Raw genomic sequence first — 14927 nt, forward strand, 5'->3', positions numbered from 1 at the left:
CACATACACATACAAACACACACACACAAACACACACACACACACACACACACACACACACACACTTGTCGCTGTTATAGCTGGTAATAGTGAGCGACTGTTACAATTAAAGCACACACCAACTCCAACTGCTGATAATGGATTTCTCCTGGCAAAATATTCATCCTGTTCCAACAATTTCTCCAGATTGGTCCATACTGTACCAGAGTTGCACCTCCAATTAACATTATTACAAAAATAGTTGGCTGTACCCACGTGTGTCTACACTGTGAGCTTGTGTGTGTGCGTTTCTACTTACACCCAGATTAACAGAAATATAGTACAGCTGCATGACTTTTTTCCATCCATCCATCATGCAGCAAAGGGCCAGCATTTCGGCATTTATCTGTTCTTTTTTATTTGGAAATGCAATTAGTGCTATAGCTGCTGATGCTGAACTGGTGCTCAGGTGGTAGAGCGGGTTGGCCAATGTTCAGAGGATCGGCCCTGCCTTGTATCATGATCGTTGTGTCCTTAGACAAGACACTTCACCCACCTTGCCTTGTCTGAAAGCTGTATGTTTGAGGTTGTGGTCGGAGGGGCTGTAGGCGCTAAAGTCATGCAGCTGTACTATATTTCTGTTAATCTGGGTGTAAGTAGAAACGCACACACACAAGCTCACAGTGTTTTGTAATTATGTTATGACCACCATAAGCTCTGTGACCCTAGAGAAGTGCCATGTTATTATTATTATAGAGGTAGTCTAAAATGAGTCTAAATTTTGCTGAAAAGACGTCTACAAACGACCACATTTGAACTCTAAATAGCCCATAAACGGAGGACCCACGGACTGCAATATTGGACGTTTGGTCGAAAATTGACATAGAAAATAAGTCACTCCAACATCACATTGCGCAGTGGGTGTTAATGTTCATTTTCAGGTTCCTACTTGTACTACTTACTTCCATACTTGTCAACCTACCCACGTAGTTTTGTTAACCAAACACTTTCTGATTTCCGATTTTCTGAACCTAGTGGTAGGTTTAGCAGCTTTCAGATGTAACACCTTTTAACCCATACGTTTGATGCCGATGACCACTGATTACAGCCATTTAATGAGGTTATAACATCCAAAGTGGGCTTTATTTGTGGTTTGGTCTGCTTGTTGGTATCCGAACGAGACAAAAGAAAAATGGTGACCTAAAACAGTGACAAACCCAGCTGAATTGGAAACTATACATATGAGAATGAATGTGATTAGTCTGTGTGTGAGTCCTTTGACACAGACACAAAAACATGTGCTATCCACAAGCTCTGAAGTTGCCCCTCAAATTATAAGAGCTTCCTTCTGCCAGGCTGTGATCTGCTCAAATTGGCCTCAGCTTTGGTAGATGCTGGTGATACCTGGTGAAAGGCCAGGCGACATTTCAAACGGATCATTAACCAACACCCACTGATACACATGCACTCACAAACCTTTTGAGAAACAATAGGCAAAACCATACAAACATAAATGCAAAAAGGCGGAATGATAACGAATGTTGGCCGCAAAGAAGGCTCAGCTGCAGCGAGGCTCTGTGTTTGATCTCTCCTTGCCACCTCTAACAAATGAGTGACGCCAGTGAGAGCGAGGGACATTAAAAGCGGCCATGAATGGCTTGTGGGAAAGCTTCAAAGGTCACTGTGGCTAATTCAGGAAGCAAGGAAGTATTAGAAAACAGCCATTAGAGCTCCACAGGGCATGAGAATGTTCATGATTAGCGTTTGTGGCATGTACCTCTGTGGCATAAACAGAATGAATGCTTGGCTGAAAGGTTTGCTCAGCAGATGCTGCTTTAATCACAGCCATTTAATGCATTATTATTCTCTCTCTGAAATAATAGAAGATGTGGGAGTGCTGACTTTTACACTTGTGTTTACGCTCAGTGGTATTTATGTAGGCCTTTATGTGAAAAGTTGATACTTCTTTAATGAGTTGACTGGTAGGACACAGCTATTTGAGGCTGCATCACAGATTTCCATCTGCTGAATGAGCAACTTTCCTCCAAACCTTCCAACACTTAATTGGCAGAGCTGAGATTCCACAACACTTCCAGCTTGTAGAGTGTGCTCAAGTTTTTAAGTGAATCTCACTGCTAGCCTCTGCTGCGCTAGCAAAACTCACTGGAGTGCGCTGCATAAATGTGTGCCATGAATAGCAAAAAAAAAAACAAAGTGGGAGAAAGACAGAGATCATCAGCATAAATTGAGTTCACTCCAATCAGAGCTCAAAAACAACCTGATTTCATCAAAGCATGGGAAACGTGGGGGTTTATTTGAGGAGAAGACACCATGGCATTACACTTTTCAGTTCTTTCCTTATTGCACTGGAGCATTAGTATGTGTCAGGTCTGTGCAGATACCTTTTCTAGTTTAAACGCAGTCAGCGGAAAAGGAGAGGACTGCATGCCGGGCACATTCTCTCCAGCAAAGAGGGTGTTTTTCTTCTTCTCTGCCTTTAATGGTGCATCTTCAGAACACTGTTTTTATTTAGCATGAGGCGTCCACTCCTGCTCAGCGGGAGATATGGCTGGGAAAGGTTCGGCAGAAAATATTAGCTTTGATAGGTTGTTAACACACTGTGCAGAGTAACACCGCCAGTGCTTCTTTAAATTAAGTGCAACAAAGAGCAGAGCAGTTGAATTCGCTATTTTATTGCGTGAGGGAAAATGTTTAATTATTCATCCTTTCAGCACAAAGCCTATAAAATATACATAGTTATTTACAAATTTGTGTGGATGACACGGCGACATGTATAAATAATAGAGAAGTGGGAAGTGTAGCTGCCGCTGGACATTTCACAGAATGCATTTATCTGCAGGAAGGAGAGTTTTGTGGCAGTCAAAAGTGGCTGGTCAGGGAAAAGAAACAGGTTTGTGCGCACTGATGCATCATTTCACCTTGTATCTCACTTGTTTCTTGCGAAGACAGAAAAACAAGGCGATAATCCAGAAACTATAACATAAAAAACAAGAAATAGCACTCAGTTCAAAGCATAGGTGGGCTATACCTCATGATCAGACAGCTTGTTTTGCTCTGCAAACTGATAATAGAGTTGGTTTTAAAAATCATGACACCCTGAGCTAAGGATTACATATCTCGGTTGTTGTTCAAGGGAAACAATGCTGCGGGACTCGTTTGAGGATATGAGAGCAGACACCATCAGACCCCTCATCAGTGTCACTTTAAGTCCTATTCCAGACAACCTCATGTTAAATAAGATCCACAGCGGGGACTTGCCAGCTTCACACCGAAATAAATACACATTCCGTTGACACCGTGTGTGAGCCTTTCACACGCAGTGGTGGTAGAAGCTGTATTTTCAAGCCTAATCTATTTTTAATCCTCCCTCCAACAAAACCGCTTTAACACTTGTCACCCGCCTTCCACAGCTGTCCTTTCAATAAGGCTAATGTCAGTGGCATCAACAAATCCTAACCATGCTGTTTCTCTCTGAAGTGGATGACAGCTTGAGTCTACTGGAGCATGGCGCTTATTTTGTGGAACTTTGTGCATGTTATCCAGAGATGAAAGATTTGAGAGCTGAGTACATCTATTTAAAGAGGTATATAGCACAATGTGCTTCTCTGTTTTTGACAGGGGCTATCGGCTGTAAAGATGAAGCTAATAAGAAACTATAAATCACGCTGGAAATTATAGGTAATTAAATTGCATTTTGACAGGACTTTAGAAGGGAACATTTTCAAATATGTCACACTAGAGAGAATTAGTGGGTTATTAGTGGTGCTGCTGGCATCTTAGAGAGCATATGAACTATTTTGGTGTAATAGGCCTTATAGCGCCTCCCGCTGTGTTTAAACCATGTCAGGAGAATCGGCTTTTCAACAAGATAAAGGAAAATTACTGACTTACTCACTGATAATGTACAAGTCATCATTCTTCAATTATAGCTCTGCACAATTCCAATTAGGTGTCACATAATACTCCAAAAGCCTGCACCATCTATAGAGGAAGTAAATGTGTGCTTCATCTCCCTGAGTCATAAAAGCTCCCTCACAGGCCCCTTTACACTTTGCGGTAGCCTACTAGCCCATTAATCTTGTGCTGTTCCTCCGCTTCATTCTTGATGTCAACTATCCATGATGCTCTAATCACTTTCCTCATCTCTTTTGCCACATTATCCTCTTGGGGAGCAGTTATTTACATAATCAGATATCATACCAGCTGTCATTTATCCTTTCGAAGATTAGGGCTTTTGGATTTATTTTTTCTTGTGCTGCTTGATACCGTCTTTACTTCTGGACCTATAACTACCGAGACAAATTAAACATACACCAGTCATTAAAGCAAGACTAACTTTTCAGAGGAGAAATAACATTCTTCCTCTTACAAATGAAAAGTTGAATTCATAATCAATAAAACACACCTTATCTCAATTCAATACATTTAGGGGTTTTACTGCTACAGCCTTACTTGGTCTGGTAAGACTAGTAGCTTATCGTGGAAAAACAATAGTGAGTCAATTTGCTGACGTTAGCATAATTAACTAATTGCTTTTGATATAGAGTCATTGTTAATGTAATGTACAATTATATGTACTGTGTAAAGTATTACATTTTTCAAGGAACTTGCCTAACGCTGGTTGGAATTATTGGAAAAACACTTTGCTGTGTTCTTTTTGTTGTCCTGTTCTGGCAGCGACAGTGCAAAGTTGCAGTTTGTCGTCTAGCAGCACAAGAATTGTATCACTTCCTGTTAGTACAATACCATCAAATATGTTGATTTCTTGATGACTTCCGCCAAGGCCAAATGCCCTATCTTGCAATGTTTATGTTTAAAAAAAGCTTTTTCGCATTCCGCCCTGTAATTCCAATCTGCTCCTCAATGTAATGGGATCTTGTTTGGCCCATGCTACACCCTTTCACCAAGTTTCATGACAACCAAGTCAGTGTTTCTGTAATCCTGCAGACAAACAAACAGACCTGAAACCGTAACTTCATTGGCTTTTGATAAATTGTTGCTAATTGGTACTCACCACTATTTATTGTTCAGCAGAAGTTTATTTATATCACTTTAAAGGTTAGTCTATGATAATTCAATACCAAACTTTCAAAGATTGAAATATGTTAGAATAGAGCAAATAGAGAAAAGTGAAACTTTCTTAAGATTTTTGGAGATTATATAGAACTCTCCCTGGCAACATGTAATGTTTGTAGCCTGTGCACTATTAAAGACCTTCAGCTAAGCTGTGGCAGCTCTGTCACCCCTGTTGAGAGGCAAGCGCCTCCTCACTGCCAGACTGCTTTTGAATTATTTACCATACACACCACTGGTTATGGCGGGATTTTTACAACACCACAGAGCAGAGTGCTCCACGCTTACTCAGGCAAAAGGCATTGCACATAAAAAAAAGTGCAGCACAAAGAGGTGACAATGGAGGGAGCCGCCAGCTGTGAGCAAATAGTTGCACTCAGTAGGTAGCTTTACAAGAGCTCTCACCATGCACTTTGAGATTGATGTAATGTATTTCAACAGCTTAATGTAAATGCAACTATGTTTGGAGTGACCTGTCTGTTTTCCATGGCAAAGAACACGGAGATGGTGATTGTGGGCTGAGTTTTCATATTAACACATTTGATCTACTATCAATCAATTGCAGGATGCATTTAAGCACCTGCAGCTCTTATGTGTCCAACCGTACGCACTCTGTGACTGTGTGACAGTAGTTGGTAATAAGGAGACCTCTTTTGACTTTTTAATATATTTGCATTGCCCTCTGCATAACTGTAAGTGCTGTTCTATTTCAGCTATATCAACACTGAGAGGAGGAGACAAGTCATGTACCTGCGAAAGCCACCTGTCAGTGCTAGTATGGCGGTCGGTGTGATCGCATGGACAGCTTCGTCAATAATATTCCTCAGGGATCGGGCCTCTGCTGCACTGACAGCCCTGGAGATGTCTCCATAATGCAGAAAACCTGTAGGGAAAAGACCACGTGGTTATTAGTCTGGTAGCCAGCCATCAATCATAACCATTTTCTCTGGAGAAGTGGGGAGTCAGGGTGAATTAAAAGTAAGGTAATGTGATATGTTCTGCGGGCTGATAGAAGGTGACTAGCGGTGCATGCCTGCTGCAGCCAGTGTAGATACTGAGCTAAACTATGATTGATGGATTGATGGGTATCTTGCTGATGTCATGCATCTCCCTTTGTATCTTCTATATTTTCTGTGCCTCATAAAAAGCATTTCATCTCCTTTTCTGTACCGAGAACAGACAGAGGTACACCGTCAATTCGTTATGAAATCTTTAATGACATATCTGTCTGTACTGCAATAAAAAAAATGGGAGAAATTGATGTTTCTGCACTTTCTAAGATTTACAGAATACAATAGAGAAATCAAGGTTCAACCACATTTTCCATGTCAAAAACTGACATTATTTCTCAGCACGTATTGGAGACTGCAGTGTTTCAAATGATGGATTATGACCAGTTTGATGAAGATGTCTGTCAGCATAATACATCATGGGATGGGGTTTCAAACTGAATGGAAACCTGTAAGCAGTGTAATATAATGCTTTGAATTACCACCTCATGCAGTGCTACAGTATATGCATCCAGCACCATCCTGAGCAGCAGAGGAGGCAGACAAATGAAAAGTGCTTCCCTTTGAAAAATTTAACCACGTACATGAAATGCTCTGTGGGATTTCTATCACTGACAGCAAGTGAGGCTGATGTTATCTACATTTCTGGATGATCCTATATTGCTGTATTTCTGTTCACTCAGCCATTTCTTTTTCAGATTTGAGCATTGCATCACCTCACAGAATATTTACTGCAGATACTCGCTAAATTACAGCTTTTTGTACTGCACTTCCTGTCGTTTCCTTCCTGTCAGTGTGACGGCCGCTCCACCACTTTTGGTCTAGACTGACACCCATCATAAAAAATGATATAAACATTCATGGTTTCGAGAGGATTAAGCCTACTGACCCCTGACCTTTCCGGTATGAGGTTGGAATTTGTGTTAAAGACTGAAATGTCTCAAAAAAGACATTCAGTCTTTGTAAACTTGTGAACCAGTACTGCCATCAGATCAAAAATCTAAGTAGTCTAACATTGTTTTTTACCAAATATATTAAATATTAATGATATTCTCATAATCACCTTAGAGCTGACCCTTGTGTTAATTATCAAATATTAGCATGCTAACAGGATCATATCTATGTTCCAAAGCTTAACATCCCCTTCATTAAGGAGACCTTTCAAAGGCTTTTCTGTTGTCAGCAATGCTTTTCCCTAGATTAAATGGTCAATGCATGTTTCCCTGGGTCAATATGTTAAAATCAGCCACCTACAGCTTATAGCCTATGTTATACTCCTGAGCCACCTTTTCTACCGTGCCAAGGTAGTTTTCTGGATAACGGCCCATTGGGCTGCTGTGCTTTCGGTCCAATGGAACATTTTTCAGACTATTGGACGCCATCGGATCACTGGAGGTGGATTAAATTGGTGAATTCTTGGCATTCATTAATTCTGCTAGCTAAACAGCAAAAGTATTTCACCTGAACACATCTTAACTTAAGTTTGTTATTTAGTTCCAGTGTGGCTTTTATAAGTTACAGGAGTCTGTTTTTGTGGGGTGTGGGATAAATGGGTTAACAGAGGTGCCATGCTATGTGCGTGTTTTAGAGAAATATTGCAGGGCTAACAGCTCAATAGTGGAAGAGCACATGGTTTTTGGTCTCCTGGCTTGTGGCCCAGGGCCATTAACACCAGCTGGCCAGAAGATAGCCCTAGCTTGCAGTAGCGCGGTAATGGAAAGACAGAAACCTACCCCCTAAAATTTGAAGTTTTTTTTACTTTAGACATTGATATCTCCACAATGGCTGAACAGATTTTTACATCTGAAACATCTATCTCCCTTTGTTGCAATTTGAACTGCAAAGATATCCCTTACCAATCTTACAATATTAGTTTATATCAAGAACATAAGACCTTGGGAACATACGGATGAGCCCCATGCTAACATGCTAAACTAAGATGGTAACAGTGGTAGGCTAAGCATTGATGAAAACGACGACGATGATGATGATGACGATGATTAAAGAGCGATTTTCCAATAGTTGCTGAGATATTTCAGTCTGGAGCAAAGTGTTGGAACCACTACCATCAGAGCAATGCTGCAAGCAAGGCTAAGACTATTCTTCCAGCTTATCGCACAAGTGACTTAACATGATTACCTTTCTGCTTACAACACTCATCTCTTAAATCTCCTGATATAGCTTGCCAAAGGTCTTTATTCTGACACCTCCCTCCGGACAGTTACATGACCAAGACTGCTAAAGGCCAAAACAAACTTTTTTTTTTCTTCCCACTGAACATTAGAGCCTCGCAGAGCTGCTAGCTATGCTGTAAACTCTTAGCTTTTCAAACATGTTTTAGAACCAAATTAATTTACTACTGCTCTGGAAACTGTCCAAACACTTTCATCCAAAAGTCAATCTGTAATTAAACTGAAAAGCAGTATTACAAAAGCAATCAAGGATGATTCCCCACAGAAACATGAACCTAAATCTTCCTTTACAAATACTTCCAACATTTGAAGCAAATCCTAACTCTGCCACTGTAAGTCAGCAACCTCTCACGGCCCTTGATTCTGTGGACCTCTCTGCCCAGCTGATTGATGAGAGCTTGTGGGAATTCCACAGCAAGAGTTCCCCTTCACAGTCACTGTTCATTGATTTTTATTAAAAACACCCCTGCTGCCTTTTCCATTGTGTTTAACTGTAAACTCCCTGCTGGTCACATCTCATCTCACTTTAGAGGAAACACATTACAGTCAGCGCCTTACAAAAGGAGCCTCCTATGGGACCTGAAAATTCAGAATGGCATGCACGCCCCCCTGGAGAAAATTGACGATTAGGCCTTTGAGTCTTTCTTGGAAGCAAACTTCAGCTGTAATTTTCAGTCTATAATGTATGGAGTGGAAGAGTGGAAATGCTGAGATGTTGATGTACCACTTTGTTGCATCCGGTTTAAATGAATGCTGCGGTCTGCCAGAATGTCGCTGAATGAGCGCAGCCCTCTTCGGTACCACTTCTCAGCCGTCTTAGGTCCCACCCCAAACACACTTGTGAACAGCTGGCAGGAAAGGGGGTAAGGATGTAATCAAGAAGACATGCTGTGAAATGACAGGCTCTTCTCAGGGAGGGTGGAGGGTTAGCATTCAAAGTTTTTAAGAGCTCAAAAAAAAATCCTAAAGAGATGGTAAATGCAAATCAGCAATTTCAGATAACCAAAATGGAGCAAGCGAACAAACGTTGGAGTCGTTTTTCGTCTACTGACCTTAAGTGTTTGAAACCTTTCATCAGAGAGTATTTTCTCGACTTCAAACGAACGTCCACAGTGAAGGACCTCCTGTAAAATATAAAAGTAGATGATATTGTTAAGAAAAACAGCCCCCACCCCTCTCCCGGTTTCTGTTCCATCAGCGATTCACAAATGGCCTCAAATTGCTGCTCATTTGAAAACAGTCTCCACTTAAATCAGATGCTCCTTGTGTTCTCATTTGCATTTCTTTTCAAGAAATAACGACTTTGTTGTTGTGAAACCTGAGATTAATATCGGTTTTATGGCATTCATAAAAAGCAAGGTAATGTTTTCCCCAGCTTCTATTGTTTGCTCCGATACAACTTTGTTCCACGTTTAATTGTCTGCCGCTCTCAGCAGAGCACGGCTAATTTGCTGGTCACATTTTAACTGTCTTCATTATGTGAAAGCATAAAATGAGGCAGCAGTTATCTGGTTAATATCAGCCATCTTGTTCAAGTTGTTGAAAATGAGCCTGTATACTTGTGTTTTAAAAGAAGCATATGTGTGCATGTTAAACTTGTGCATAAAAGGATGACATTGAGTATCAATGGAGCAGTGGACCTATGATCCACACTGTGAATACAGTGCAGTTTAGGCAGCCTTCACTGCTCAATGATGCATCCACCCGTCTACCTTTGCTTTTCAACCCTCAAGCAAAGGCCAACCTCAAACAGGAGGATAATGCTTCAACACTCTCCCTGCTCCAGGGAGGACACCCCTCTTCACATGCACACAGATAACACATTCTGACTATGCATCTCCAGCTCTGCCTCAGTTCTCCTCGACTTTCATGTAAGTAGGTTTATTTCTTTTCCCCACTTTGGATGTTCAGCTTGCTGTTCAGTTGCTGCTGACAGTGTCACTCCAATGTTCACAGGCACATCAAGCGTTTTGTTTTTACTCTGTTTGGTTTCAAATTGTTTTTCGTGTCATGTCATTTTCTTGATTTGAGCCGCGATCTGTTCAAAGCGACAACCTAGTTGGAAAAAAAAGCCTCACCGCTGGGTGTACGTCTGAATTGTGTAAGAACAACAACAGGGAGAGGTCATTCACAGGCAGTCTAATCTAGTCTCCTGGGACATTTATCTTCTTTTGGTTAATGAATCTGCCTCAGTGCTGACAGGTTTGACAGATTTGGAAACTCATTCTGAGGCCTGCCGTGTGTTTGTTTGGTTTCATGTGTCAGAGAGTTGGACTGCAGAGCTCACCTCTTTCTCTTACATAGTCTCGGCGTTCTCTCCAAGAAAACATTTCTCGACACTTTCCCTGACAACTCGCCATGACACCTGCCCTGAGAACAACTGTAGGTGAGAGAATTAATGCCCAGGGACCCAAAAAGACTTTTTTCCCCCCAAAGTATAAATAAAATGGTGTGATTCCTGTCAGTGTGTGTGTTCGTGTGGGGCAAGCTGTGTGTCTGTCTGGGACTTGGAATTTCAAAACTATTTTTGATATCTGTTTGAAAGATTGATATTTTTTTTAGCCTTCAATAACTCAGAGCAAATGTGTTCTGCATGATGAAATTCCACTTCAGAGTGACCTGAAAGCAGATTTGTGCAGATTTGTATTGTTAGAGGAAGAAAGATTCAGCTACATTCTTTCTTGACAGCACATTAAAATAATCACTCCATGAGTATGAAGAAAAGGTTGGGTCTTGCTCCTTCACAGAAGACAGCAGCTTACTTTTTTTTTTATCTCTTATAACATCAAAATGTGAAATGCTCAAGATGAGTCAGCCACTGATGAGTATGAAATTGGTGGGTAATGATGGTGATGATGATTTAACCGCTGATGATTGGGTTGAAAGATAATGACTGGATGTGAGCTTGCATGGTGGATTTTAGCATTTGTTTTACATATTTTTATTATATGATTTATGTTTTTATTTATTTCATGTGTCTGATAGTTCACCTTAACCTGACTCTCGCCAGATGAATTGTTCCGCCTTGACCCCGCCTAGCTCCACTCAACCATCTAGGATCGTTTCATAGGAATGTGATTTCAGGCGGTAGAGCCAATCAGGACCGCCGGGCGGGGTTTTATAGATGTGACGTAACGTAGAAGCGACTGTTTGTGATTCAGACAACAATGGTGGCTCGCATCGAGGAAGCAGGCGTCTACAGCGATGCTTCTATTTCATCCGTGTTGTCCAAAAAGAATGAAATTCATCTGGCGAGACTCAGGTTAAGTTCACCTAGCACCGAATTTAAAATTTAAAGGTTTCAGTAAGTTTCAGCATATGGTCGGTTTGTCCCAAATATCCATTTAGTTTACATCAGTGTTGCGAGTAACGGCATTTAGGTATAACGGCATTACTAATGCCGCTATTTTTTCAACGGGGTTATCAAACTAATTACTGTTTCCGCCGCAAATAGTTCTTTTTCCTGGTAACTAGTTAATTCAGTTACTAACTCAGTTACTTTTTGGAGCAAGTAGTGAGTAACTATAACTAATTACTTTTTTTAAATAACATTATCAACACTGGTTTACATGCACATCAGAAACCCGAAAATGGTCTTTCCCTGGTTAACGGAATAATCAGAGTTTCTCACGTATACATGAAAGGGGGTTACAGCTGGTCGAAATACTAAAGGTAACGCTCTATTGTTGTTGTTTTTTTTCACATAGTTTTCGGCACCGTTGCTTTCTGGTTTATTCTATTTCCAGGTCAAAAGCCACTTCTGCGGAATAGGAAGGGGGGACAAAGCATGCGCAGACGCAAAACCCAATAATAATCCGGGAATGCTGTTTATATGCACTAATAATCGGGGTACTGAAGGAGTTCTCTAAACTCTCGAACTCAGAATTTTACCTGGGGTATGGTGTTTACATGTTGTTTGAAAAACCAGAGTATGCCCTGAACCCGAATATAATCAGGTTTTTAAACTGCATGTAAAGGAGCTGACTGATGCTTCCCAAATAGGCAATACTTGTCCCCTTTTACTTCTGACAGTCCAAAGGAGGTTATTTAGAGATAAGGCTGGTGTTCTGTATATGATTCATATTGACAACAAATCCAATGAAAACACCAAAATCATCTCTCAATAATGTCTGACATCCATGTGACGCCCAACCTCAAGCCCATTGTTTCTGAATGAGGATGTAGGTCTTTAAAAAGAAAAAAAAAAAAGTCAAAAATGCATAGTGGAATTATTTTTGAATGTTCAATAATTTTCTAATACAACTAGACTCACTAGCTGGTTCGTGTTATAATAGTTAAATGTTTATATCCATCATCCCCAGCCATCTTCTGTCAGCCAGCCTGCAGGAGCACTGTAAATATAATACCGAACATATATTTAAGAGAGGAGAAGTTGAATATGATTCTGTGGATGTTTGGCATGTTTTGACACATTTTTACTGTGACTCTTGGTAACCGTGGTAACTTCTTGTGAATCCAAGCTGACTAAAAAAGATGAAAAAACCTAGGCGCATAATAGGGCTGTAGGATTTTATCAATCCTGCGATATAAATCGCTATTTTGTTTCCAAAGAAAGTATTGATTTTTTGGCCAAAAGTATTGATACATTAATTCCCATTCAAATCCCCTTGGTACTCTGCTCACTACCCATTTCCTCCCCTGTTCGCTTTGCAGGAAGAGCTATTAGGTCCGCCAGCCGCTAGTGTCGCTGTAGAGCATTTCTAGTCTGTTCAGCAGAGATGGGGACTCAAGATTTGATACAAGTGCACAACTTTTTGGAGCATTAACATCAGGAGCAGAAAGTCATTCTCACCCACAGAGATGCGCGAGCGGAGAATGATGAGAATGATGCTATAAATATGTATAGAAATAGCTTTTATTAAACTACCACTACAAAGTAGTCCGTGATTTCTATCGGACTCAATATTGTTGCATGGATTAATGCACAGGCTGACCTAGGCTGCCGCCTAGGGCCCCCAATGTGCGAGTCCCAGATTGGCCCGACTATTTTAAATTATTTAAATTTACTGCACTGGCCATCACTGCTACTATACAGCATAGCTGAAAAAAATATGACAATATGATAGCAAGGCGCAAAAATGAAAAGTACACAGGCTGAGAGAACACTAAGATCTGCTCTAGAAAATACCTAAATTGACAACAAAACATGGTGCGCAGGGTGTTCTGTACTGTTGTAGATGTTGTACCCGTCTGCCTAGAAATCTAAAAGTTGTTACCAGCTTGCAGATGCACCATGAATGCCTTTTTTGTTGTAAAGGCTCGGCCAGGTACTATTCCTAGCACGTATAAGCATGGCACTAAATTACTAATGTTTCCGGTGAAGCATGATGGTAAGAAGGGGCCCCGCATAAAGAGTATCCTCAGGGCCCATGACTACCTTAATCCGCCCTTGCACTTATTAATAAATAAAGGTTTAGCTCATCAATCACATCACATATACTTAGCATTACTGCTCAAATGCATTTCCCAAAGTATTGACTTTCTCCCTTTAAGGCAGCCACCAATTTTAGATCATTTCACAACAGTATGAAAATCAAGTTCAAGAGACCTGTAAGTTGCCTGGTGAGAGAGGTAATCCATCACAGTAAACACTGCATCATGTATTGTTTGCACACACAGACTGATTTGAAAATTCTCCTTGTTTGGAAATGTGAGAGTCAGCTTCTGAAAACTTTGCATTCACAAGCTACGTACTGAGAAAATCAGACCCATACAGGCTGCCCAAATTAAACACTTTTATTTCACAAGACCATTAGTCTCAAAACCTAATACAGATGGATAGGCTGTCAGGTTGGCTCTGCATGCCGACTCTGGCCCTTACCTCCATGACTGCCTTAGTGTGCTCCCCCAGGCAGGGTAGGTCCTGAGTGGCCCCCAGGCACAGCACTGCCCAAGGCAGACTCTTCAGGACGGACGCAGCTCTCCTGAAGGCCAGGCATGGACCCTCGATCTCATTGAATTCATAGCTCTCCGCCAGTACTTCAAAAGCATCCTGCAAAGAGAGGAAGACAAGGACAGGAGAAGGGAGTAAGAGGAAGTATTTGGAGAAGATGAGAGGAAAAAATACAAAGTTTTGAGATATTGTTCAAGAAGCTTAATACACAGGCTTATCACATGAATCACCTATTCTTTAAATGTCCCATATTGTTAAATTTAGATCTCCACATCCTGTTTGATTATATAGCAGGGCAAGATTCTATATGAATAAATACTGTAAATACCGTGAAAGTATCAAAACGCTCAATCTACGGAGAGATACACACAGCCTGTATTCCAAAAATGTGTCTTTAAACGAGCAGTCAGGACTTCTGTACAGTTGTGATGTCACAACTATACTATACATATGTAGAAAGTGCTGCTACAGTGCTATTACAGTCATTCTCCAGCTGCAGACACACAGAGAACAGAGATGCGGAAGACATGAAAACGCTGACCAATCAGAGCAGACTGGGTGTGTTTCAGACAGAGGGTGAATACAGGTATATTTAGACTACAGCCATCAACTAATATTCTTAATCATAATATGTATTTGAATATTTTGAAAAATGACATTTGAATATGCCCAAAGTATTTTGCTTTGGGGATAACGATGACCTGGACAAATGAGAATGTTCACAGGCGGACATTGGAA

The 14927-nt window shown here is 40.8% G+C and overlaps 1 protein-coding gene across 1 annotated transcript in view; it reads right to left on the reverse strand.

Moving 5' to 3' along the window:
• Positions 1 to 14927, reverse strand: part of dntt (deoxynucleotidyltransferase, terminal) — a gene marked incomplete at both ends in the record, with an annotated part of 91715 nt that overhangs the window by 46818 nt on the left and 29970 nt on the right. Inside the window, 4 exons of the mRNA XM_083923493.1 lie at positions 5824 to 5956; positions 9000 to 9123; positions 9328 to 9399; positions 14118 to 14288. Coding sequence (XP_083779619.1) covers positions 5824 to 5956; positions 9000 to 9123; positions 9328 to 9399; positions 14118 to 14288 — 500 coding nt within the window. The remainder of the gene's footprint in view (positions 1 to 5823; positions 5957 to 8999; positions 9124 to 9327; positions 9400 to 14117; positions 14289 to 14927) is intronic.

Source organism: Echiichthys vipera (assembly GCF_963691815.1).
Source record: "Echiichthys vipera genome assembly, chromosome: 11".
Classification (NCBI taxonomy): domain Eukaryota; kingdom Metazoa; phylum Chordata; class Actinopteri; order Perciformes; family Trachinidae; genus Echiichthys; species Echiichthys vipera.